At 36.5% G+C, this 27,759-nt stretch overlaps 2 protein-coding genes and 1 long non-coding RNA gene across 6 annotated transcripts; 2 read left to right on the top strand and 1 right to left on the bottom strand.

The window, feature by feature from the left end:
- Nucleotides 1–629: 629 nt before the first annotated feature.
- On the bottom strand, nt 630–7,998 carry LOC132840037 (uncharacterized). The gene is made up of 4 exons (XR_009647790.1): nt 7,886–7,998; nt 4,484–4,591; nt 4,213–4,343; nt 630–1,024 (listed from the first exon to the last, which is right to left on the bottom strand). It is a non-coding gene; the product is annotated as an uncharacterized LOC132840037 (long non-coding RNA).
- LOC132840036 (protein rapunzel-like) lies at nt 1,670–11,524 on the top strand. 4 transcript variants are annotated; one of them, XM_060861348.1, is made up of 4 exons: nt 3,915–3,967; nt 6,516–6,593; nt 8,027–8,167; nt 9,025–10,176. In XM_060861348.1, the coding sequence occupies exon 4, from the start codon at nt 9,080–9,082 to the stop codon at nt 9,761–9,763; it is 684 nt and encodes a 227-aa protein (XP_060717331.1). In that variant the 5' UTR covers nt 3,915–3,967; nt 6,516–6,593; nt 8,027–8,167; nt 9,025–9,079; the 3' UTR covers nt 9,764–10,176. The 4 variants fall into 4 exon arrangements, with proteins under 4 accessions (XP_060717330.1, XP_060717332.1, XP_060717334.1 ...); XM_060861347.1 differs by lacking the exons at nt 6,516–6,593; nt 8,027–8,167 and adding an exon at nt 1,670–1,724 and having other exon boundaries at nt 3,901–3,967; XM_060861349.1 differs by lacking the exons at nt 8,027–8,167; nt 9,025–10,176 and adding an exon at nt 10,680–11,524 and having other exon boundaries at nt 3,901–3,967.
- A 6,228-nt stretch (nt 11,525–17,752) lies between these two features.
- On the top strand, nt 17,753–20,388 carry LOC132840362 (uncharacterized). Its single transcript, XM_060861935.1, has 2 exons — nt 17,753–17,877; nt 18,459–20,388. Exon 2 carries the CDS (start codon nt 18,461–18,463, stop codon nt 19,658–19,660), a length of 1,200 nt encoding a protein of 399 aa, XP_060717918.1. The 5' UTR covers nt 17,753–17,877; nt 18,459–18,460; the 3' UTR covers nt 19,661–20,388.
- Nucleotides 20,389–27,759: the final 7,371 nt, after the last annotated feature.

The raw sequence follows: 27,759 nt of genomic DNA, 5'->3' as shown, positions 1-27,759 counted from the left end.
TTGGCTGAATGTGTGTTGTGAACAAAAAAAAAAAGGAGTTTCCAATATAAATAAATTAAATAATATTTATTTAAGACTTAATAAAAGGACACAATAAAAAGGTAACGCAAATGCATAAGCTAAAGATTCATCAAACACAGCTGCAGGATTTTCATTTAAGGGACACTTTAAAAAAAAAACCCCAATGAATCAGTACGTATGTAGTCTGTGTTTCTTAGTTATATGAATAACACGGTGAGCTTTAAAGCCTGAAATCCTACATGCTTTGATCTGAATCTACTTTACCTCAATGCAGGAATCAGCATCACTCCATGTCTCTTACAGTATCTTACATCTGAATACAAATACAAAGACCCAAACAGGATTTCCAGGAACACAGTGCATCTAACACCCAAATTAGGTCTAATACGGTTTATATATATATATATATATATATATATATATATATATATATATATATATATATATATATATATATATATGTATATATATACATATATATGTATATATATGTATATATATGTATACATATATATACATATATATACATATATATATATATATATATATATATATATATATATATACACACACACACACACACATTATATATATATATATATATATATCATGTATATCAAATGTCACAGTTTAGCATCTGTTTCCTGTTTACAGTCCATCTGTTTGTCCAGTGTTTGTCCAGGCTGTTCCAAACATTACCCCCAATAGGGAACTGAACACTGTATAACAAAATATCTTGCACAATTGTTCATACTAGTTTATATAATGTATATTTTTTCAGCCAGCCTTTAAGAATGCCTTTGGCAGAAGAAGAATGAATATTATTGTTCCAAGAACAGATACAAAGTAATGCATTGGAACAGCAGACGTGTTAACACGAGGTCATTACGTGTGTGTGTGTGTGTGTGTGTGTGTGTGAGAGAGACATACCGACATCAAGCCCTTAAGCAGTGCTCCTTCCAGCCAACGGATGAATTGTTCTTCTTGTCACCTCTCGATCTTCCTGTAAATTCAGAACAAGAACCTGTGAGCATAACACAGCATGACTATCTGCACAGCATGACTAGGTGCCGTCTCTGCACCTGCTAATCACACCCAATTCCACAGACTTAATACTTTCATAGATTTAAAAAATAAATAAATCAGATGTGGATCTACAGAGAGTGGAATCAGATTCTAACCTTTTAAAATCTAACTACAATATCATAGACCTGCATGAGAGCGTGTTTGAACCATCGGTTTATCAGGTGCGCACCAACCTTCTGTCCCTGTAAAACCTCATTACTCTCAGCTAAACGTTTATTGCTAAACTTCATTCTGATATAAATTTAAAACACCGTGTCATAGTAAAAGAGCTTCCTGTTTTTTTTTTTGTTTTTTTTTTTGTAGTTTGATTAAATCTTTTTTTATTGTCGTTTTTTATTGTCATTTGAAATGAAAGCGTTTCATTTTGAAAACGGGTCAAAAAGCTAACTATATAATAACCAGAACAAATTTCATACATAAAAATATTCCTTTTTACATTCTATTTTTTTCACCATCCTTTTACATCTGCACTAAAAATCTTATTCTTGTATTTCATTTATTGAATCTCACAGACACTTTTGTAAGCAGGCAGTAAATGGAATAAAAGTTACGTTGTCTCAATAGAGGAAGTTCATTTGCATCTTCCTAACGCTTCATGGGTCCGTTAAACCAGCTAGGTGAGTATAAAACATACAAATTACAAGAATTACATCAGAACAGATCAGATTAAATACATCAACATGATCACCATCATCATCATCATCAGCAGCAGCATCATCATATTTTTATTATCCAATGAATATTATCGGGTTATATTCTAATTAATAAATATAAAAATAAATAAAAATACTCACTATTCCACAATATGTTTAAACAATACATCTTTCGTGTAAAATGCGGAAATATTCAACCTGTCCTGTTAATTTTCATAAAACTAACCAGGTTTCTCTTCAAATAAAACATCTAAAAATGACATTAAATTAAATTAAACATTTTTCTTCCTATTCAAAATATGTAGATGGTGCAGTAAAGTCTGGTGGTTTTCTCAGTATTGCATGCGGATGTTCCTCTGTAGGATTGAACCTGATCGTTGATGTAAAGATGAAGCAGCTGTAACGCAGCAGTCGTGAGCGCGCATCTTTACGCATCTTTACGGTTACTACTGAACTGTAAGGTCCTGTTTGCGTTTTGGCTTTTTTGATGCCAGATGGTGAACTCATATATATTTTTCTGCCTGTTGTGCGTGTAATGTGCATCTATTGTCTGTTCAAATGAATCCTGAGAAACACGGACATTATATCCGGTTACACCACGATGCGCGTCGGTGTGCGTTGCGCACGCTGTTGTTCTGTGGCTATTCACGCAGCTGGTTCATTTTTTTATTTAAATTGTACTATACTGTCTGTTTCTGTTGTCTTGTCTGTTTCAGACAATACGCAATACGTGAACTACGTTAATTGAAATACCCAAAACAATTTAAATTATTAGGCTCATATATAAATAACGGGCTCATTTATTCCTGTATAGCTCATAGGTCCATGCGCACAGCACATACACTCATGTTGGAGCTTGCAGCTTTACGTCTAGTACTTTTTGTTTACTATGTTTAAGTGGGCTGGGGCAGGGGAGTCTGTGGGGATGTATAGCCAGAAGGACGCGTCCAGACTCGCACTTTCCTCAGATGTACACAAATATCCTTGGTACTCCACCTGCAGAAAATGTCTGTCATAAATACCTACTGTTTCTAACCTGATTCTATACCTTGAAGATATTCTTGCAAAACGGTTTGTTCTGTATCCATGACGCGCGCCATGATGCGTTAGTGCACTGCGCTACTAAAATCTTAATTCTTTACTCATAAATAAATACTGTGTTTAACCTTAAAAACCCAAACGTTTCTAATACCTCATACAAAAACGTAAACCTGTACAACCTTTGCACGAAAGCACGGAAGGTTTCAGCGCGTCATTTTCAGCTGCACCCTCATCATCACAGCTAACCGCCCTAGCGCGTTAATGCAGCTATAATCTTGCTAAATAAATAAATAACTCGTCCTGCCTACAGTTTTTAATCTATTATTTTATTTCATTTTTGAATTAATAATATAGATTTTAGCATGTTTTTTTTTTTACAGTGCTCTTATTGATATCCTAACAAAAAGAAGATATTTAACAATTGACTACAATTTGATAATTAAATAATAAAAAATCATTTTTTGGCTCAGATCTTTTCAGACATCTAAAATCTCTTTAGGGTTGAGTTTACAAAACATTTTGACATTTTTACAACGCAAATAATTCTCTGTGCTGTGCTTGTTTTGAGTAATAATTAGGTCTTTATTTGTGGATACACACCTGCTCCTTTGGAGACGTGCGTCAGTTTCCTAGCTCTACTCTTAGTGGATCTCTCATATTTCGGTGGCTTTTTCTCTTGATTTATTTAATTAATTTCTACATAAATACTCCACTCAGAACTTTAATTTGCCACATATAATAATTTCTAACTCCCTGGAACAAGTGGTAGCGCCTGGCATGCTCTCAATAAGCCCTTTGACGCTCTATGCGCCATCGGCTGTCTCCACAGAGCCAGCTGCCTCTCTGTTTGGGCTATTTGAATGTTGGGAGGCTGGAATATTTGAATGTCACTGGGGGAGGACTGTGTAGTGTGAGGAAGAGACTGCATAATGGAGGGTTGTATATATACCATATTTTGGTGCAAGAGGTTCCTTGTGACTGTTCAGTGCCTAATGGGCCCATTTCAACCCACCAGGGTCTTCCATGGCACAAGAAAATGGTATGGCCCAATATGAACACCCCTACACAGAGATCTAACATGGAAGTTGCCCTTTTGCAGGGATTGCTGGGAAGAAGAAGTACAGTCGAGGTTTGGACTTTGGAGAGGAAGGTAGCTCTCTAAAGAGGTAAGAAAAGCTATCTTGGCCAATGCATAGGCCACCAATGGATGGATGGGTTTATTGTGAGGTGTTAAGGCTCATATTCATGTCAGTGGATGTGTTTTATTGGAATATTAAGCGTTGAAAAAAAAGATAAGGCATTATGCTAAGCACAAACTAAGAAACATGGAAAGGCTGCTAGGGGGAGCTATAGCTGAGCCATGGAAGGAAGCTGGGTGATTGATCTGCTGTAAAGGATTTTCACTACTCACATTGTTCATTACAGACAGGAAATCCTTGCTTTGTGTTGTTAGGACTTCTTGAAGTAGTTCTTCACTTGTTTTTTCTTGGTCTTAAAGCTTCTGGAGAGTGGAAGTGCTAATATTAGCAGCCAGGCTATGCCCTGTGAAAGAAAGAGATAAAAGCATTAAAAAAGTACTGAATAAAGAAGGAGAGGCTCTCAAATGAATATATCTATGTAAATACTATCTCCTGTGCACATTATGTATGTTTACTAACCAAATAAATTATATTTACTCTTACTGTGAGCTGACAGAGAGCTTTAAAGATGGCCGCTCTCTCAGGAGTGAAAGTAGGTGAGGCCTCTTACTTCCTGAACGGAGTCTCATTCATGCTGGGTTTAACACCAGGCTAAAAAAAAGTGTGTAAATAAATTATAATGTGATTAAAGACATAACAACACACATTTGAAGCAGTGAGATTGTGTAGTTTGTCTTGAATGAACTAGCTTTGGTGAAGAAAAGCTTCAGTCCTCATGGGTGACTTGCATTTGACTCTGTGTGTGTGTGTGTGTGTGTGTGTGTGTGTGTCTCGCATGTTTACAAACATTAATATCCTTTATCTAGTTTCTGAAATCTTTAGTGGTCATTCAGTTTTGAAAAGACTTTTTTAAAACATTATTTATTATTTTTTAATCATTATTATATATACCGCTAATATTATTTCTTTATAAATAAATGAGGGTGATGCTTCTGACCCCCCAAGCGATATCAAATAATATTGAAAATAATTATATATTTAAGTTTCTAATTGAAATATTATGACTTTCTTTAGTGGACAAATTCCCAAAAAATGCACACTTAATTTATTTAATTTATTATACAGAAACATTATTATTATTATTATTATTATTATTATTATTATTATTATTATTATTATTATTGTCTCTTATATTTTGCTATATTCTAATTTATTTGCTCTATATACATTTCTTCCCATTTTTTTTCTATTGTTCGTTGTTAGTCTGGGGCAAGAATCTATAAAATATACGTCTGTGATTAAGAATATTTTGAATATTTAATTGATTATCAGTCATGATTTTTTATAAAATTATAATTGTCTCTCAAGGACTGGAAAATAAAAAAGACAACTTTATGAAGGCAACTTTAAAAGCACAAAAATCTAAAGTAAAACAAAAATTAAATGAATTTGATCAATTCTGATATTGAAGACAAAGGCTAAAATAATATTACACATTCATCTAAAATCAGATTTGATACAATTAAAGCATAAATATGAGAACGAATCACTTAACAAATTACTTACAGGACAAAAAAGATATAGTGAAAATGAAATATTAATGTTTCATATCCTGTAAATCATATTGTGTCATTGAATTTAAGGAGCGTTGCATATCACCAAATCACATTATTATTTAGTGTCTAAAAGTATCAGGGATGTAAAGGGTTAAATCTGAGCTCAGGTTTTGTGTCTAGATGTCTTTTTTGAATATGACTTTTTGGCCATAAATTGAAAAACCGTAAATCAGCGCCCCTTGTGGTCTGCTTAGGGAACCGATTTTGGTATTTAGAAACTAACAAAGCTGAAAACAAAAACCACACTAAACCTGCCGGGGATTCATACAACTAGAGGTTAAGCAGAAACATGGTGTGTCACAGACATGCCCTGAGTGACTGGGTGTGAAGGACGAGTGTGTGTGTGTTGGATTTTAGCCATAAGCACACATACTAATGTCCACTTTCATCTGTCAAGAGCTGTGATGCCTTCACTTTACCTAGTGTGGTGTTGAGGGTCGATAAACATTTAATAAACAAACTGTCTCTCACATTACTTTAGTCTTTGGTACTTTATAAATATTAAGTTTCTGTCTTGTTTCTTTGGAATTACTCATTCATACCACAGACACCTTTCTGATAAAGGAATGCAGGCACATCGTAATCACATACGTAAACTGATTTAACCACGAGTAATAAAAGACATGATGTCGGAAGTCATTATAGAATTTCTCTACTGTGACTCAGTAATGATGTACTTTTTATACAAAGAGTTCAGCTTCAGGTCTGATGAGTTCAGCTTCAGGTCTGATATCTCAGTATACTTCATATCAAATCGACTGTGAGCCTTTGACGTATTAGATATGTCGTAATTTCTTATATACTTTATTAAAATATAGCATTATATAAAAAAATCTCATTTCTGCTCCACATCTTAATACTGCAGTGTTTTGTTTTTTTTTTTAGCAGTTTTAAGCATCACTTCTTATTTTCGCCACTAATAAAGCGACACTCAGTAACTCCCTTTTGTTTTCTTGCAGGATTAATTCTTACCCGAGACGAGGACATTACTTTCGGACGTAGGATTCCTGTCCACAGGGCCCAGAGAGGACTGCAATGTAAGGCTCAGCGATACTGTTCTTAAAGCTAATAGACAGGATGCAATGTCAGTCCCAAATAATCAAAATTTTAATGCGATGCTGATGTCAGATTTTGGCATATGATAAACCCTGATATTAACATCCTATTAACAGAAAATCTAGAGAATTTTTTTCTGTGAATTTACCTGGGAAGATACTGTGAGTGTGTTATTGGACATGAGACATAATTACTGAGCTAATTTAAAAATCTAAAGATTTAATTATTCATATAATTTCCTTTCCTTCCTACCAACTGTAGTAACACCCTGTTTAAAGGTCTGGGGCTTGGTCTTTTTTCAATTTAAATTCTTACATTGAGCCACACCCCTTCTGAAACTTTTAAAGGTTACCAAAGAATTTTCAGTATCATTTTAATAAAAGATTAATCAAATAAAATCGTCTTAACATTTCACTCAAATACATGCTGAAAGTCGACTGAGTTATCATCAGTAAAAATTGCAGATGAGCCCCTGGACAAATCTAAAACGAAGACTTTCTAAGTTTAAGGTTAAATCGAACTTGAACATGTAACCAATAATGTAAAGAGTATTGATGATTAGAAAAGGGATTAAAATGCTACAGTTTCTTTATGCGAGTGATTCGTGAAAGTGCTGATGTCAGAAATGTGTTGAGTTTTTACACCAACATCCTGCCTCACTGGGACTTTGTTCTTGTTCAGGGTTTCGATCTGGACTTTAAATATCTAGTGTATTCCTTCACTAATAAAGTGGTATTTAAAGCGCAGCTACAGTTTTCTGTCATTTAACAAAAATCCTCTTTGAATAATGTGAAGTAAAATTTAAAATAAAATCTATAAATTAAACCGAAACCTTGATGAACTACGGCTGTAAATCTCTCCTTTTCATCTGTCCACGATCATCCTGCATTACAACCTCATTATCTCTTAATACTCTAAACTAGAATCTAAAACTGAGTCATATTAAAGTAAAAGCACACAGGGACAGAGGACAGACTCTGTCTTTAAACCTCCTCCTAGGGCAGCTGCACAGAATTGGATTACAGTGTGAACAGTTGCACAGCAGCTGCGTTAACAATGTGAAGCGTGTTCCAGCTTTTTATAGACATTCCTAATTGTCAGCGCTTTGTTTACTACGAGTAGTGAATTTTCCCTCCTTTTTGTTTTCATATCACTTATCTGGAAATTCAAGTTACTCTTCAATGCCTCAACCAACAATGGCATTTAATTCCTGACATTTTTTATCGACTGCTCGTTTCTCATTACGCCCCGGTCTTAAAAAGCGAGTACATACTTCTGAGTTGCTGCTAACCAATTGCAGCGAGGAGCGTGGCAGCCATTTTCTGAGCTGTGAGAAGGGACTGCGGAGCAGCTGATTTTTTATTTTTTTTTCCTTCCTCTTCCTTCCCTCCCTAACCCAATGAGCATTGCTTAGATATGAGTCACTCCCTCACCCTGGCCATATATAGCAGAGAGGCAGGGGCGGTCTCTCCAGCCTGAGGCTGAGATAGTGGCTGCCTGCACGAAAAACACAGCAGCACCATTAGGAAAGGAACAGCTACAGACATTTCAGCAGGTAAGATCCTGAACTTGGGCCCATTTTCTGCTTTCCTGTTCTCTGTTTTAATCACTATGGCCTCGTGTAAGATTATATCGCACTGATGTTGCTTTGTTTCGAGGTTGAGCGAGTAATCATTTGAGTTGTTTTCATTTCAAGCTAACCAGGTTAGCCTGACAGTGGGCAGTGCTCCTTCAGTCATAGATGCAGTTTCTATATTATGCAACAACAGGAATTTATGTAGAAATGTATTGTATGGGTTTATTTTGGCTCTGTTTATTTTCCTTATTTACTGAAAATCTGTTTCATGTTAAACCGGTAGGAACAACAAGGCCAGCTAATTGATTGTGGTTTTTGGATAAAGAGAGTTTTACAGCCTGTGATTCACTTTTGTAGGAAAATCGATTATATATGAACAAGACATTAAAGTAGACTTTGTTTACACTTCAGGAAAGTGACGGCTCACTTCCAGTCGCTTATGTGATGCATTATTTATATCCAGCTTATAGTTGAAGACAACTGTATGGGCTTCCCTAATGGTTTAGAGTTAGATTTTCAGAGCACAACATCAATAAACATTATAATAACCATCTAAACCAGGGTCAAATCTCAGCTGAGCCATAACATTAGCAGATTTTGCCATGTTTCTCTCCTCGGATGTTTCAGAACTGGACAGCACCCTACTTCATCTGCAAGGATGATTTTGAAAGTACATGTTTAGATCATAAAAAACGAATAGAGGTCTGAAACAGATCATTTAAATATCTAACTTTCATATTGAATTGTGACTCCTTGTTGGAAACTGATAAAGCAGAAATCAGTGATTATTCAGTTCTCGTTTAGTTCTTTGACACATTTTTTCCTTCTTTTTTCAGAACTACAGGGGACCAAAGGCTCAGTAGAGGCAAAGCCAGAGACCCCTTGGCATCAATGGCAGATAAGGAACAAATTAAACAAACTGCAGCCAAGGTGCTGGGCTACGTAGAGAAAGTGTCCTCCTTCGCCTCCTCCATTGACCCTCTGTTTGGCATCGTCACCTCACTGGTTGGTGTAGTAAGGAAAGGCCTGGTGGAAGATGAAACCCACGAGCTGGACAAGGACTTTAAGAAGATTCATGACAAGCTGGAGAGCATCTCTGAGCAAAACAAACAGACGCTGCGCCAGATCCGCTTGAACGAAGTCAACGAAGTATTTGACAAGTACGAGGAGTACATCAAGCACCAGTACGGCGCCTTCAACACCATGGTGGAGCGAGTCAGGACGAACCCCGACGACGCCGGTCGTTACATGGAGGATTTCAAGGATGTCTATGAAAAGGACAAAAGCGACTTGAGCTTAGACGTGTTCTATCGAGGCGTCATCGGAAAAAACACTGTTTTTGGGAGGCCACTGCTGATAGTGTATCTGGAGCACTGCAAAAGAGACAGAAGGATTATGGAGGCTAAATGCGCTCATTTGGCCCATCTCTTCCAAATTGGTCTCATGGCCCTGATGGCCTATTACGCAGTCACGGAGGATGATGAGGACGAGATCAGGGATAAGTGGGCGCAAAGGGTCATCGATATTCAGACCAAGATGCAGGAAGCCCTTGATGAGTGTAGTGAGCAGGAGTGATGCCAAATGCACTGAGAGGTTTCTAAACCACAGCTGTCTTCGATTCTGCTGCTTTATCATAGAGACAATGATAAAGAAAATCAATGCTATTTATATTATGGGCAATAAGAAAGTAACTGTTTCTTTCTATTATTCTGTTGTTTTCTTGTGTGTCTTTTTGTTGGCTTAGCACTTAAAATTCCAAACTTTTTTTATTCACTTTAAACAGATTATGCCAAATATTATAAGATACAACTCTAAAAGTGTTGCTGAATGTATAGACAAGCAAGCTGGACATTTTGCACCAAATATTTGTCTATTTTTATTTTTATTGTTATTCATTCTGGCTGACTGTTTCCAATACTTTGTATTGTATTGTGGATCATACTGTTTTATTGTTTGTGCAAAAATAAATCCGTCCTTTCCAAGTTAAATTTTTAGGCTTTGGTTTTATTGATGATTAGCGTTGTCTCTCGTGATAACATTCAGCAGTCATTAAAGTTTCTGACTGAATAAATTTCATGAGGAATATAGTTCCTATATTCATACTTACACCGTGGACCACTCGGAGCTGCTCAGGTGAACTCACCTCAGAGCAACATGCAAAAGAGCGTTTTGCATTCAGTAGGATACTGAAAGCTGCAGGCTGTACGAAGGATTACGTTATATATCTGAGTAGGTTTCGATGAGAAACGACTAATCTTTTCCCATGCAGTCACCATATGAAACTTAATATACAGTGACTTGCATAAATATTCACCCCCTTTAACTGAATAGAAGTAAATTTCATGATCAACACGGGAAGTGTAAATTCTGTACTTCTTACACAATGTGTTTATCTACTATCTATGGCATGTATTTGCAATATTTGTTACCTGTTTATAAATTGCAGGTAGTTGACTATGTGATTTAAAGTATTTCTTCTTCTCCCCATCAGACCGATAAATCTGTTTTAGGCCATGGATGACATTGAGATCTCAGAGGACAGAGACAAACTGAAGCGAGACCTTGTAAAGGTGCTGAAGTGTGTATCCGCCATCTCGTCCGCAGCCGCTGTGGTGAACCCCATCTTCGGTGTGGTAGGCTCGCTGATTCGTGTCATCCTCCACCACGTGGATGACGAGGATATTCAGACCCTTCGACGTGAGTTTGTCAGCGTGCACCGATCACTGGATGAGATTTCGAAGCAAAACCACAGCATCTTGCTCCAGATCAGGAAGGAGACGCTGGACGGGCAATACAACCAAGTAGAGAACAACCTACGCAACCAGTTCCGTAAGTTCATGGAGTTTGTGAAGGCACGACCCGAGCACGTGGAGGGCAAGCGCGACGATTTTGAGGAAAGCTTTGCCAACGACTTGGGTGACCAGAACCTGCACACACTCTACGATGGTGTAATGGGCAAGCCCAAGCTGTTCAGCCGGCCCATCCTCGACGTCTACATGACTTACTCTAAAGGAGAGAAGAGCGTGATGGAGCGTCTGTGCACACACATCACCTACCTGTTCTGCATTGGCCTCATCCCTCTGATGGGTTACGCCACGATCATCGGTGATGACGAAGAGGGCCTGAGAGAGGAATGGGCTGCGAAGATGGAGGAAGTGCAAGAGAAAATGCAGGAGGTGCTTAGGAAGTGCAAGTGATTCCTTTCCAATCTCAAACACACACACACACAGGACTCCTTATGTACTCCATAAAGGTCTATACGGTATGTTTTTTTTTTTTGGTGTTCACTCTCTCCCCCTATCTGTCATGTATTGCTGTTTTTTTTTTTTACTGACTCACTCACCTCATCATCCCCTTTGTTTTTTTATACAATATCTTAAATCAATTTGGTCGTACACATTGCCCCTGGAAAGAGAATGACCACTCAGATGGCACATGATGTCCACCTGAAGACTGAACTGATCCAACAAATTTCTCAACCATAAATTTTCCACCTGAATCTCTTTTCTGTCTTATATCTTATGTTTTATTGTGTTTCATTTTTACACCTATACATTTTTTCATGTGGATGGAAAATTTTTAAAAATACGGTGTGGGAAGGATTTTTTTTTTTTTTGTGGAGAGGTTTAAAAGTAGCCGTATACTCGTGGACGTGGCCTAATTGTCAGTATGGTGTGTAACACTTATGCCACTGACTCAGCAAAATTAATACTCAGTGTTAGTTAATGTTAAATGTTATAAACAGATTCTCATCCTGACATTAGACTTTTGCACTTTTAGATTGATGGTTAATATCTGAAGATTCCAGAAATGATAACTAATTGTAGGACTTAATTTGGACCACTTACACACACACACATACACACACACTTTCAAAATGTAGATTGTTGCACCAAAACCATCAACAATCACCGTACGTACTCTGTGTGTGAGGTTAAAGTTACTATCACATTAATACCTAGTTGTTTGTAACTGTTTTTTTCCAAATCCAGTCATTCAGCAGCACTTCCTGCACTTCCTGCAGTATCTAAACCATCTTAAAAAGAAAGAATGTTACGTATTTGATGTTGTGAACACTAATTAATTTTCGACCACTACTTCAGTTTTTCAAATGTAGAATCATGAAGAACTCCCAGAATTAACACTACGCTCTTATGACTACTGCATGCGTTTGCTCGTTACCTTAAAATGTAATAACACTAAAGATAAACACTTTAGAGTGTTTGCCTCATACAGCTTAACAGCCCAAGTTTACACATATCTAAAAACTACAAATCTTATGAGATTAAGGTTTAAGGTGTAGGATTAAGAAGTCAGTCGTATAGTTACCGTTAACAGACACGCTCTGATTTGCTTCACAGCTGTTTGTGTTGAAGAACAGAATCTGGCTCATAATTATATTTAGACTCGCATTAAAAACCTCCTGCATCCATTTAGAACAAACTGCTTAAAGTGCAAGCTCATTTTCCAGGAGCCTTTTACTGAACCGTGCCATTAGTGCCTCCTGAATATATTACACACTTACTTACCTGTTCCTTCGATCATATTTCTAGTTGTTCCATGAATGCATTATTCTCTCTTTACTCTTCTCTGTGTAGGATCAAATGAAATGTAGATATCCTTTAAACATGTCCTGCCTACATGTACAATAGAAAGGTCTATATACATGCTTGTAATCCTTGCACTTTTAAACTGAAAACAGTTATCAATCTTATCTGAGAATCAGCTCACAGTCTCTGGTCAATCCAAATGTGGTTAAATGGTGTAAAATACTTCAAGGACCAGGGATCGTCTATGAGTATTTTTTCAGTTGCTGATCAATGTTATATAAACCGATATGCACTACAAATAAAGATATGAGTATATGAATGAATAAAGAGGCTTGGATTATTTTCCCACACATACACAATTATATGAAAAACAGGTAGCCTCATTTCCTCATACGAGGAAACGTTAAAATACGATGTGTGACGTCAGGCAGGCCACACAATTCCACCTGCTGCCGCAAGATGTCGCCATTGTCCTTTCATCCACGAGACTGCGATTTACATTTAAATCAAGACAACATATACGTGTTAAATAAAAATGTGTTGCTGGGTAAAGAATTGAGGAATTCAAAAGGATCTTTTTTAAATGCCACATAACGCATTATGTCACTTAATAACGCATCATGCTATTTGAGTGCTGTTATTTTTTTAACATTTTTTTAATAAGCACATTTTTTTAATAAGCCACTGAAGGCTTTAAAAAACAATATATTATACCAGATTATTAAAGAAAATTAGAAAAGTCTGCATTAATACCTGTATTATTAAAGTAAGGACGCTGACAAACACAAAAACTAAATGTAAATTCTTAAGTCAGTTAATTTGTTCTCTTTACTGCTGCTGAGCCTTTAATAACTAAATTTCCATCAGATGTATAGCGAATTTATCAGGATATATATTGAGCATTATCTTACTATTCTCTTTTTTAAAACCAGCTGTAAGTCTCACTAATAATTATTGTTTTTAATAAAATAATTACTCAAAGAAAAAACTGTAAAAATTAATCCTTTGTATAAAAATCAGAAATCGTTTCATGTTAGATTTTGCAAGCAACTGCAGTGTTTAAACACTTTCTGTCCTAATAACTGTAACTGATTTATCACTGCACTGCATTGTTAACACAAGATTTACTAATATTATGAAATAAATTGTACAAAAGCTGCCAGCCAAAATGTTACTTAGTTTAGATTTAATTAAGATAATTTCATCACCAGCAGGGTGGATTATTGCAATGGACTCCTTACTGGGATCCCCAAAAAGACCATTAGACAGCTGCAGGTCATACAGAACGCTGCTGCCAGAATTCTGACCAGAACCAAAAAATCTGAGCACATCACTCCAGTCCTCAGGTCCTTACACTGGCTTCCAGTTCCATTTAGAACAGATTTTAAAGTATTGTTACTCGTTTATAAATCACTTCATGGCTTAGGACCGAAATACATTACAGATATGCTAATTGAATATAAACCAAGCAGAATACTCAGATCATTAGGATCAGGTCAGTTAGAGATACCAAGGGTTCACTTAAAACAAGGTTCGTCAGCATTTAGTTATTACGCCACCTATAGCTGGAATCATCTTCCAGAAGAGATCAGATGTGCTTCAACAGTAGACACTTTTAAATCAAGATTAAAAACACATCTGTTTAACTCTGCATTTACTAAATGAGCACTGTGCTGCTTCACACTGACTGCACTTTTGATCCAAATCACTTTTACTCCTGTTTTATTCTTTTTAACATATTTTAAACTGTTTTTATTGAAATCACATTTATTTTCTTTAATTGTTCTTTGTTTCTATTATGATTTTATCGTATGTCTCTTATTTTTATACATATATGTATATATGTATATGTGTATGTATATATATATATATATATATATACGTATATATATATATATATATATATATACATACATATATATACATATATGTATATATGTATATGTGTATGTATATATATATATTCCCTCTTATAAACTGTTTTCTAATTTCTATGTAAAGCACTTTGAATGACCTCTGTGTATGAAATGTGCTATACAAATAAACTTGCCTTGCCTTGCCTTGCCTAAAAGACAGGAAGTGAAGTTATGGTAGGATTAGATTCAATAGAGACAAGTTTAAAGGACGTAAGGGCTAATTTAGGAGGACAGAGGATCAGCTAACCGGAAAATTAAGGCCTTACAAATTATTATAGGTGTCAATTATTTATATTTTTAAAAGCAATTACAGCCATCTTTACTGACCTCTAGTGTTATTATATGGTTAGTGCTCAAGGAACGGCATTATACTTGAATTATTAATAACATAATTCTTCTCGTTTTGACTATAATAACTCCAGGACATAATGCAGACAGATAAAGAAAGTACAATTGGTACAGAACAAAAGAAGCAAAGAAGTTTACCAACACACACGTGTAAGACTATTATATATAAAATTAATAAATAAGACAGGGTAGGTTTTTTGTGCAATTTCCTATTACAACACACCCTGACGTTTTAAAAAAACGTATGCCTCTTATAAACGTATATATAAACGTATATATATATATATATATATATATATATATATATATATATATATATATATATATATATATATATATAAATGAAGTGATATATAAAAAAGAGTGAATGCATAAAGAGGCTTGGATTATTTTCCCACACATACACAATTACATGATAATAAATTTCCATTTATTCCAATTGTTATAATATTATATATCCCTAAAATAAACAAGTTATTTGCTGGTATCTTCCTCACCAGTCTCGTTTATCTTTCTCTTGAAGTTAATGAGACAAAAAAAAACAACAACAACAAAAATACAGAATATGAGAGCTTTGTTGAATAAACAATAATATCCTTGTTTAAGTAGAACTTAAAAAAAAAATCAACTAAAATGGGGAATCTGTCGGACTACACTGTGACAGCCACCAGGTTCTGTGGGAACCACGTCATCATCTTATGTTTTCATACTTGTCACAATTAATTTCAAGGTCATGGAGCTTAGCAAGTAAATACTTCTTTTTAGTGACAATACTAAGAGAGTCTGTTTTACAATGTGAATTTAATGGTGACTCAAATATCAATAAGAAACCAGAATCAATCACCCAAAAAAAATAATTAAATAACTCAAATAATTGTAAAAATAAATTATGCCGTGCTGGATTGTGTTCAGTGTTGCTTTAATTAGTTAGATCATTAACGCTGCCATTGTCAGTGACAGCAATGTTGGTTCAGCAACAAGCTCCGCCCATTTGCTTGGTTATAATTGGATATGTATTGTGACAAGTGCCCATAATGCGACACTTAACTGTTAAAGTGTTGCCAACTTAAGATTTGGTGACTTTTTAAACCCATTTGGCCACTATTTTAGAAAAGATGCTAATTAGGATAAGATGTTAATTGTTGAAGTTACATACGTTAATTGACTTGTAACCATAAAGCCTGGCTGAACTGCCATCGTGCCATCGTAGCCAACAACCAACCACTGAGCACCACTGCTAACACAGACCAATCACAGATCACTATGATTCTCATTGACCAATCAGGAATTACCATTTTCCTAATGACTAATCACTGATGACTAATGTTTGTCCATCTTTAATTTTTTTTATATATATTTTTTTTAATGTTCTAATAAATGAAATCAACGCTAGACACTCAGTTATACAGTAGATGGCTACATAGGCTCTGAAGAACAAAAAAGGCTTCGTTGAAACTTGAAATCTTGCCAGGTTTATTACACAAAACCCCAAAAGATTTCAACATGAAGACATTCAAAAAACAACACACACAACCCTCTCCACCGTGCTCACAGCTCTAAAATACTGTTTCACACGCTTTAAACCCCCTAACATTCCTCTCAAAGCAAGTAAAACAGGTTTATGGGCCTGAATTTAAAGAAGGAAACACAGAAAGCTACTGTAGTTTAGTTGGGGTGTGTGTGTGTGTGTGTGTGTGTGTGTGTGTGTGTGTGTGTGATTTTAATTTCCTCCAAATGCTTATTTATTGATGTTGATCCAGAACCATAGAGAATAGAAAAGAGGTCCAAATCCCCATAATAATTTAGTAAAGAGAATGTCAAATCATCTGGTCGTGTAATATTTAGAAATATCAGCCCCTATGATAGAAGGTGTAGCATCATGTTTTAATTATTGAAATTTCCTAACCTACATGCCAAAAGGCTCTCATTTTATTCCTAATGTTAAACTGCCTTTCTTCACTGCAAGGCTGACATACTGACATATAAATCTAAATGTGCAAACCAAGCAGCACAATTTTGTCCGTCAACAATTTAAAACCCCATTCAGTGTCTTTATCTATGAATTATAAGCCTATTTGTCATGTATACACAGCGTGTGTTATATTGAAATCGAGGCCACGGCGATGAGACTAGATCCTGTGGCAGGTTAAATAAATAATTGAGGCGCGACCTTTATGTGAACAAAATGTGTTAGAAATGAATTTCAGTCGATTTCAATTTCCTCTGATTAATCATCAGCTCATCGACAGTAATCAGAGAGAAAAAGGCAAGTCTCGTGTATATGCTTTACAAAAAAAATCCAACCAGAATGAATATTACTACCATTCCTAAACCTATCACAAGCATGCCAGAAATTATGACGTCAGCTATCTGATATTTCTACAAAATACTTTATAAAGCACTTACCTTTTGTGATAGTGGAAATATTGTGAACGTAAATGTGGCCGGAGGCTCAGATAAATGTTGCGCACCATGCGTAAATTTCTTCCTCTCCAAAGATCACGACTCAACTAAAAAAGATTTTCGAATAAAAACCGTGAATTAATCAGAAGTAATAATAAGAAACGACGTTTTAGTCAGGTTTAATTAAGCAGAAAGACATTTTACCCGACTGTCACGAAGAGCTTCCCAAAAATGGCTCAAAGGTTCGTGGCTCCGTGCGCACGACTCTCTCTCTCTCACTCTCTCTCTTTCTCTCTCTCTCTTTCTCTCTGCTTGTGTGTGTGTGTCCAGATCATCAGATGCATCATTCCTCAGTCGCTGCTTTAACATCAACACAAGACTACATCTGAAAAACTTGAGGGACATTTGGAGAATTTGGAACGTTTTCCTAAAGGCTCATCTTGAAGGATTTGCGGCTCTTCATCATTTGTAGGTAATGACATTTGTCCTTATATTCACATCGTCCTTGCATTTGAGTTTAAGGGTGTCTTAAGGTGTGTCTCTTTGCAGGGGCCCTTGAAAAACACCTGTGACGATAACTAAAACTAACATGTGCCAAGTGCAATCGAGTTGACTCTGTTTTTCTGATATTGCTTATAATTGGGTTCTCATTTAGGTTGTTTTATTCAGCAAGCTAAAAATAGCCCTGTTCACAGCCAACACAAAATGTGGCTTTTTTCCATGCACCATTATTTATTTATTTGTCTATTTTTATTTATTTGAGAAACCGGTTACTAATTCAAAAGTTCAGTTAAAGAATCCTGTTATATGGGAAGCTTTTGGATGTTTTTAATTTTGTTGTGCAAATTTTGCTTATACAACCATACCAATAAGTAGCTAAATAAATAAATAAACAATAATAAACAATGAAGACTAAACTTCTAGTTGTTTTTCTATACATTATCCTATTGATAATTCCAGATGAAGTTGCAAACAAAAGACATTTCTGTGACAGTATGATTGTCAGGACTGCATGTTCCTAATTGTCTTTGCTTTGTTGTTGCTTTATTTTAGCCATGTCTAATCACTTTGAAAGATTTTTGGCACAGAAGAAGGAGGCCATCGAGGCTGTAATGGAGACATTCCAGAGAGGATCTGAGGTCGTGGCTAGTGCAGTCGGGGAGTTTTTTCCCCTGTGTGAAGTTGCTACTCCAGTCCTGAAGCTAGTTTTGGACAACGTTGAAAGTAAGGAGGTGGTCTATGTTAAGGAGCAGTTCATAGTTGTGAATAATAGGCTCGATGTGATCTCGTCCCAGCTCGATGACATCAACTGTGAGATACAGAAGGGACATGTTGATTCTCAATACTTTTCTGTGGAGGAGAACATACGCAACCAGTTCCGCAAATATCAAGACATCTTGGAAGCCAAGCCCCAGTTTCAGGAAGTCAAAATACGTTTGTTCTTGGACCATTTTAGCAAGACTGGTGGTGAGAAGAACCTCAATGTGCTATATGATGCCCTGATGGGCACAAACACTTTTGGAGAGTCCATCCTGGAGGCGGTGGAGAGATATGAGTTTAAGAACAGAAGGGTCCTAGAAGATTTCTGTGTCCGGATGAAGGAACTCTTCTGCCTGGGGTTGATCGTCTTGCTAAGTCATTATGCCCTCACTAAAAGGGAAGATATGGAGCAGTTGAAGCTCTCTGAATGGAAGGAGAAAATCCAAGAGGTTGAGACCAAGATGAAGGAAGTCATTGAGGAATGTGTGAATTCATTTCCAACACAGGCACATGAGGATGTCCAGAAGCTGGTCCAGGAGAAAGATGGAGATAGTCTCCAGGACACAGCCCAGGCGCTGATAAGTTTCCTGGAAAAGAAGTATGATTGGGTCAGTTGGTCTGTCCGCATTATTAGCCACTCAGGAAACAGCAGCGGTTCTTTATGGCCGAACCGCCGTACCAGAGACAATTTCCAGTGTGTTGAAGGGCAGAACTGTTTTCATTTGCTGCAGAGAAACGGAAACAACATAGTCGTGTCCTACTGCCTCAATCCACAGCCTATTCCCAAGGACACCATCCAACAGTTGATGGATGGTCCGGCTAAGAAGGGGGATGCAGAAGCTGTGGTGGAGAATCTGAAGATACCACTGTCTGGTTTTATGGTCCATGCTGTCAGCAGTCATAAACAGAGCTTCGCAGCATATAACATCTCAGAAGACTGCCATTATTGGGAGAAACATAAGAATGTGGCCCTCTGTGTGCATTCGGATCAGTAACAATTCCAAAAGTTGAAACTAGTTGCCTTATTAGTTTGTGTTCATTATAAATTGGACACTTTCGATCATATTTAATCACTTTTAATCTACTTAGCCAGAGATTATAGGTCATATTTAGCCTTTTTAAATCTTATGCCTTAATGTCCATGACATGCTTTAATACCCAAGTCCAATTCCACAGTATGCATGTCTTTAGCAATTATTATAGACCTGTTAGTCTAAATCTGTACTCAAAATCATGCCTAAATAATCACAATTAATTGCATGGTTTACTATATGCATGTTATCCACTATACAGGCAACTTAGTCTCTGCATCCGAGTACATCAAAAATTACAGTGTCTTGAAATCAGACTCTGTACTCACGCTCAAACTAACTTTTGAACACTGTGACATTAAATTCATGGGTTTGAAAAAACATTTACTGTATAGTGTCAAAATCTAATTCCAAGAATGTTGAGAAACGTTCAGTTATTTGTCAATCAAGCAGCATCTTCCTGAGAACGTAGCTGGTGCTGGAACAGTTACTGTATGTATTGCAGTGATTTAGGAAAATATGCCAACATTGGCTATTTTAGTTAATATCATGTGGACTAAGCGTAATAAATATTGATTTTGTTGAACAGTATGGCAAGAGACATAGCTTTAGAGATTAAATGTATACGCTTGCCAAAGTGCTGCCCTGTTTAGTCAGTGCAAGATTGCTTGTCTCATAATGGCCTACATGAGCTGGCCTAAAAAAGACATCAGCTATGACAAGATCCGCAGCAGATAACATGTTCAATCTATCTGTCTTTGTTCTGCTGCAAACCCTGGGCTGGTTTCAACAATAAAACTGAACCCTGAGGAATTCTTCAGTCTATGCTTGCTTTATTCATAAAACCAAAAACTCTGGGTCTGATTTAATCAGGTTAACTTCAGAAACTGAGCTGCTGTCAGTACACATGCGAACAATATGAGGTACACATAATTGCATTTTCTGTATCCTGTTGTTACACAATATCATGATTAACAAACCACAAGCTGACTTCGATTGATGTTAAGTCTATACAGTGGACACGTACACCACTCAAAGCCACGTTTAATTTAATTACGGGATTTGCACACAAGTCAGCATTTCCCACCGTGCAGGTCTGTTGGTGCAGAGCAGATGAGGCTTGGAATGCTGAACTCAGCTCAATAAAGCTGGACGTTAAGTTCACTGGTTTGGCCAGCTAGGGAACCATCCATCATTGCCACTACAAAAAAGAGCTAGAATAAGGGCTTAAGCTAGAGTTATTGTAAATCAGTATAGCCAAACTACTTAAAGTCTAAACCAAGTGCTGTGCAAAGTACATTCCAACCTTGTTAACTAGAATAAACAGACACACATATGAATTATGTTAGCTTGGAATTAATAGAAGTGTAATAGTAATAGGTAATTATAATTACTAACAAATTCTCCAGTGTGGTTTATTTTCACACACACACACACACACACACACACACACACACACACACACACACACACACACACACACTCAGCTTATTGTAAAACAATTCAAACTGTTCCTTCTGAAACCCAAAGCTCAGCCACTGAAAACTCTTATATTCATTAGTGGTTGAGTGGCTTCTGTCCTGGTCAGTGCTATTGATCTGGAAAGCTATTATCTCTGTTAAAGGTTTTGCTGTGGCTTACTTTAAGCCTCAGTGACACTGCGGGAAAACCCGAACTTTTCCGACCCACCTGATCAACCTTTACACGTCCTCCTTCCTCATATATGCAGGATGTACATCGGTAACTGTCTGTTCTGGTTAGCAGGTGGCGCTAGTCACACATTTATTGCAGAAAGAGCTTTCTCACTGTGTGTGTATGTGTGTGTGTATGTCTGTGTGTGTGTGTGTGCTGCACTGGCATGACTACTTCCTCTAAGAGTATGTGGGTGTTTCTATTAAAATCTTTCATAAGATATGAAGGATGAAAGCCAGAACACAAAAGAGGAAAGATCTGTATACGGTCTCATCTCCGAACCTGGCCTCCTCCAGGAAGAGATATCAGCCAATATCAATATTTCATAAACAAATGAGTGATTTTACATCGGCTCGCATTAGAGCACTACTGGAGGAGGTCGATCAATCCCAGAATGCCTCAGTCCGGCTGCATCTGCCAATCGCATCCAGAGCTAATGACATTACCCGTCAGTCAGAGTGGACCATCGACCCACTCACTACTCCCTAAGTGGCCTGATCTGATAAAAAGCATTAAAACATTTGTTCAGTGACACACAGGAGCTCACCGTGAACAGCCATATAGATTGGCTTTAAGATGTCTGGCAGTATTTTCTTCAGAGGTAATATCTGTTTAACCATTACATTCTTTACCTAAACAAAATCCTAAATTCACTATTACTATAAAAATGATAATGTATTAAAGTTTTTTATTGCTAGGACATGCACATTAATATAGATGTGTGATTTGAATTCTGCTGTTATAGCCAACCAATCAGCACCTTTTGACCAGTCAGAACTTTCTAAAAGCAGTGAAGGTTAAACCTGGTGATATACACCGAAGCTCTGTGTATACGCTTGCAGTCTTCTCTCTCAGCAGTCTTATTATCATTCACTGCCTGTCTCCATCGAAGACGTCAGCACCGAGGAATCTCTCTCTCTCTCTCTCTCTCTCACACACACACACACACACACACACCCACACATTCTCACGATGAGATAAGCTCCTTCTTTCCCTTCTGTTGACTACAAACACAGTGAGAGTCTTCTCAGTGTTGCAATATACAAGCCTGCCATATATCTCTTAACTAATCTCACACACCACAATCTCTTCAGTATATTACTGTCATAAATACAGCTTCTGAAACTTGGGAAGTTTATACAACAAGAACATGAACAAATCCCCTCCCCCAGCAAATACTCCCTAATTTGTTTGGTTTGCTTGCCTTTAGAGTTGCCTTTTATTAGGGGGCCAAGCACCGAAGGCGCATAGACTGCATATAGTTCTTCTACCTCTTCTTTTTTGGATAGTGTGTCTAAGTTGTGAAATTTGGCACGCTGATTGGGGAGGGCCTACAGAATATTCTGACCCAATTTGGGCCAATTACTACTAAAGCTCTAGTTTCAGCATTGGGTCAAATTTGGGCCTAATTTCGAAGTATGTTTTTGGTCATATTTGGTCCAAATGACATAATGTGACTACATATCACCAAATTTGATGCACGTCATCTTCAGATTATTATCACAAAAGTTATCAAAAGAATTTTGAATACTCCAAACAGTTTGCTTGTAATTGGTCAAAGAATCAGGACTGAGGCTGCATCTTAGCGACAAGAAATTCAGAACCAAGACCTGAGGTTATCCAACAAATTTTGTTAAAACATATGATAAAAATTCTCAAATCTATCTGCCATTTATGTGACAACTCCTCTAAATTTTGTACAACTCAACTCATCATCTTGACACCTGTCAGAACAAAAGATTTTGAATTTTGATGTTTGGAACGTTCACCTGTAACCCTGTAAATACAAAATACAGGATGTAGAGGTGTATCTCAACAATGCATCAATTTATCATTATGAAACTTGAGATGTATATTTTAGACCACGTCCTGAATGTGTCCAAGAGGTTTTGTGACTGCACCACCTTGTGGTCAGGATCTGTAACAATTAATATTTTTTTCCTTATATCACTTGAAAAATTCACAGTTCAATTTTTATATCTAAAATCCTTAACGGTTTTCTGGTCGAAAAGAGTTTTAAAAGGAAGCTAACAATAATTACAACACACACCCCTTGAAGCAGAGGTTTCGATAAACCACGACACCTGCTGCAATTAGAACAATCACAGACACTGTTTAAAGCTTATCATGGAAATGAAGATGATTTCATGGTTATTAGAGCAGCAGTTAACCCTGAAGGTGATCTGTAGCCAAATGAAGCAGCAAATTACGGATCCTGTTCCAAGGACATTTAATTAAGACAAGTCTGTTCACTGATCCCCAGAGGCTCTGTGTGGTGAAAGTGCGTGGGACTTGTGGGTTTTCATTCAGAACTCAGAATGAGAGAGAGAGAGGATGAGAAAAGGAAGAAATGAAAGTCAGGAAGCGTCCCAGGATTACAGGAAGCATTGGTGGAGTTCAAATAATGTTTGTAAAGATTTTAATTGCTGGACAGAAATAAACATAGATCAGACAGCGGAGCCATGGCTGACATCTATATAGATTGATTAATTTCATATCTCAGTATAAAGTGCAGTAAAGTGCACAGGGCATGAACTAATGGCTTTTACACTCTACAGTAAGTAGTGCATTCTGTGTCAAACTGGGAGCCATCTTGGTTTCCCCCATGAGTATTAACTTTTTACTTGCAACTTATGTCTAGCCAGGAAGCCTGTTTATGTGTGTGTGTGTGTGCGTGCGTGAGTGTGTGTATGACCTTCAGAGAGAAGCTTACAGCCATAACACATCTTTTTCTATTTTTTATTTTTTTTAGAAGCTACATTTATTATCCTTAGAGCCGCTGTAGAAATGAACATCGAACAGCAACAAGCTACACCACAGTGACAGACGATCGTATATCACAATAACCTCCTCTGCTCAGAGAAAGGTGACATTTAATTATGAACCGAAAAGCTCAAGCCTTTGTTTTGAATCAGTCTCTGCATTGTAATCGAGTTTGCTTTTTGCCTGAGATCTGTCACAAGATGAAAAATGTGCTCAGATAAAACTGAGCGAGCTCAATACACACAGTGGTTATGTTTATTTATCTAAGTGACCTTGGACTTATGAATTAGCAAAACTGATTCAATAATAGAAGCCAAAACCAACCAAGTGGGCTGGACAAACTTGGTAGGTGGTCAGTAAAAAGTAGACGAGCTGATTTCTTAATGTTGCTTTGTATTTAATTCTGGAAAATGAATAAATGAAAAATAAATAAATTAAAATGAATATCTCATAGTCTTTTCCACGTTAAAAGTCTTTCCTGCTTTAATTCTACTTTTTCTAATCACTAGTGGTGTTACTTCTGTACGAAAGTTTAACATGGAGATAATATATTAGTATATAATGAAATTTCCAGACACCAAGGATTTTTGCTCTTTGAGTAAAAAGCATTAGTTTAAAGTACTGTTTTAACTCAGCAGGGAGTCACAGGGAAAGCTGGGAATTCACTTTAGAGCAAAAAGTGATATTTAAGACTAGATGTTTTCAAGAACTTCTGCTTTTCGGGTTTTTTTTTTCTAATTTTGCAAAATAATGTAGTACACTGTATGCAAATAAGCTTAAATCAAAGTTTCCCACATCACAATAAGTCACTTTTTTGTTCCGCTTTAAACCGACAAGTCAGGAAAATCACATCTGTCATCAACACATTATTTCTGTGGTTCATGATGAGCCCTGGGTTTTTTGGCTCACACCCATATTTGAGTGTGAAACGCACACACACACACACTCACACATATGCACACACACACACACACACACACACACACACACACACACACACACGCACACACACACACACATTCTGGATTAGCTCTTCTCTTAAAAAAAACATCATGTTTGCATGTATTTATATCAATATGAGATATTTTTGCATTAAAAGCCTGTTTCTATTCATAATCACAAGATTTACATTGATTTCTGATGAAAAAAGTCACCAGCATGAAACCGATTTTGAGTAAATTTATGCTAGAATTACAGTACGTTTTATTTGTGCTAGTGTAATTCACACCATGAGGCAACGTAAAAAGTTAATAAATAAATGAATAAATAAAATTAACACTAATACTATCTACTAACTGCGATCCCATTTGTGTGCATGTGTGTTAATGTAGCACTGTGTACCCTCAAAGGCATGTGATTTGCAAAAGTATCTGCATTTCTTGCACGATCTTTTACGTCGACATCTCTTTCTTTTATTATACAGCTGGGTCAAAATTATAATTATAGTCGAGAATTTCCAGAATTATTACAACTCAGAATGTGTACTCGCCTGAACAAGCCTTGTATCAGTCACTGCATGGGAAAAAGGGCTCTCTGAATTTCACACAAATTTATTTGCAATATCTTTGCCCAGTTCAGATATTATTCACTCTATAATCCCTCTTTCCGTTCTTCATTCTTTACAATATAACTTAGTAGAGAAATGGTTCTGTACATCATAGATACACTGTCTACACTTACAGTACACACTTACACAATCTTTTTATATTTATTGCTTTAAATATGAGTTTGACAGCAATTCTAATTTTAAACTAAAACTGCCACCAGCCTCCTTGTTCCAAAACCAGCCAAATTTGGTGTAAAAACCATGTGTGTGTGTGTGTGTGTGTGTGTGTGTGTGTGTTTCTGTGTCTGGACAAAATGATTAAGCTTCCTGACAGTCAGCTGAGAGGAATCACTAAATACCAAATGAGCCAAATTCTGCACAAACTTGAAAAGGAAGTGGCAAAAATTTTTTTTCTAAAATAATATAAGAGCAACATCATAAAAATGCAATATCAATATCATATTTAAAAATGGTAACACAAGGAACATGCACTTTCCCATTATACATGCCATGCCATGAGCAGATTTGGTGTTGAACTACGAACTACAAACTACTGACTACAAACATGGCCGCCGCAGACACACGTGCCATTGTGACGGTCAACCTCACCTGATTATTAACTGTTTACACCTGGACTCAATCACACACACACACACACACACACACACACACACACACACACACACACACACACACACACACACACACACACGTATATAAACCACTCTCAAAGAACCTTGAGGTTTTTTATTTGTTCCTTTGTTTCCCTTGCCAGCTTAGTTTATTCACTGCCTGACACTTTCCTTCTCCTAACCACTCTCTTGTGTTTATCATTTAGTTTGCCTGTCATTTTAAAAAGTATGTAAGTCTTTGAAAAAGCACAAAACCGTGTAACATTAGACACTGACTTTTATTATAAACTTTATTTTACCAGGAAAGAAGCACATTGAGATTAAAAATCTCTTTTACAAGAGCGTCCTGGCCAAGACTAACAGATGCAAGTACGTTTGAGTTTAACAAATCCATCAAATTTCAATATCAATAAAAAAAAAAACTAATTAAAACACCTACAGCATGAAGTTTCATTCTCCAAATCATGTAAAAGCTTTTTAAAAATGTCCAACGGAACCAGTGTCCTCAGATTTAATGCACTTTGCACCTTATTCCTCTTCGGCGTGTTGCTGTAGCAACGGAAGCTGTAAAATTCACATCTGTCATTAAATCAGTATTTCTCTGAGGTGTTGAACACTGTATGTGACCTCTTCTTCCCCTGATTTGCTGTGAGCCATCTACTGATTCAGTGAGGCGGAAACAGCTGCACATCACTGTGTCTGTTTATAAATGAACATGTTTCCAGGATGTAAGCTGATTTTCAGATACAAGTTCATGAAAATAATACTTCATGTTGCTATGAAAAGGTGTATCATACAGCCTGGCACACGAATCACAAGGATCACATGTCATAATGAATTATTATCCCAGAGCTGTCATGCTTTTTTAGCTTAATATTGGGAGCAGTTTATATCCATTTAAGTGCAATTTACAATATGATCATCAGTGTGATTAAAATAAATGACAAAGTTACTGTACCTGAAATTTAATTGATTATTTTCCTCTAAGATCATGTCCTCTATTTTGCTATTAATTAAACAATAACACATCATGCATTTGTATCTGTTTATAGTTCATTTTAAAGGCACAGAATATCAAGAAAATAATCACCGTATTTTGAGCATCTGTCATTTGAGCATCTGTCAACAATAATATGCTAGGATTTTTATTTAACACAAATTCCACCCAGTATGATTAGAGCTACAACCTTTTTCTTTGGCAGATATTTATGATTAAATTAAAAATAAAAATGTACTCCTGTGCATATGACTAATAATCTACCAGACAGACAAACCTTTCTGATTACTATATAAATGTCCTGAAGCAATGACACGAGGCTTGTCCATGTCTGTCTGCAGACAGATTTTAGATATACAGGATGACTTATTCCACATAAGCTAAAAAAAACACCTCAAGTGGACAGTCACATGTTCATCTGTAGTCAAAAACA

The sequence above is a fragment of the Tachysurus vachellii genome, chromosome 25, assembly GCF_030014155.1.
Source record: "Tachysurus vachellii isolate PV-2020 chromosome 25, HZAU_Pvac_v1, whole genome shotgun sequence".
NCBI classification, from domain to species: Eukaryota; Metazoa; Chordata; class Actinopteri; order Siluriformes; family Bagridae; genus Tachysurus; species Tachysurus vachellii.
Note: the sequence above shows the minus strand (reverse complement) of the source record. Positions and strands in the feature narration are given on the sequence as shown.

What these genes read in the sequence shown, in the direction of transcription:
- LOC132840036 (XM_060861347.1), top strand. Translation starts at nt 1,703, where the DNA reads ATGGGTCCGTTAAACCAGCTAG. An exon ending in GGGTCCGTTAAACCAGCTAG is followed by an intron (nt 1,725 to 3,900) that starts GTGAGTATAAAA and finishes GCCCTTTTGCAG; the next exon opens with GGATTGCTGGGAAGAAGAAG. An exon ending in GAAGGTAGCTCTCTAAAGAG is followed by an intron (nt 3,968 to 9,024) that starts GTAAGAAAAGCT and finishes TTCTTTTTTCAG; the next exon opens with AACTACAGGGGACCAAAGGC.
- LOC132840362 (XM_060861935.1), top strand. Translation starts at nt 18,461, where the DNA reads ATGTCTAATCACTTTGAAAGATTTTTGGCACAGAAGAAGGAGGCCATC.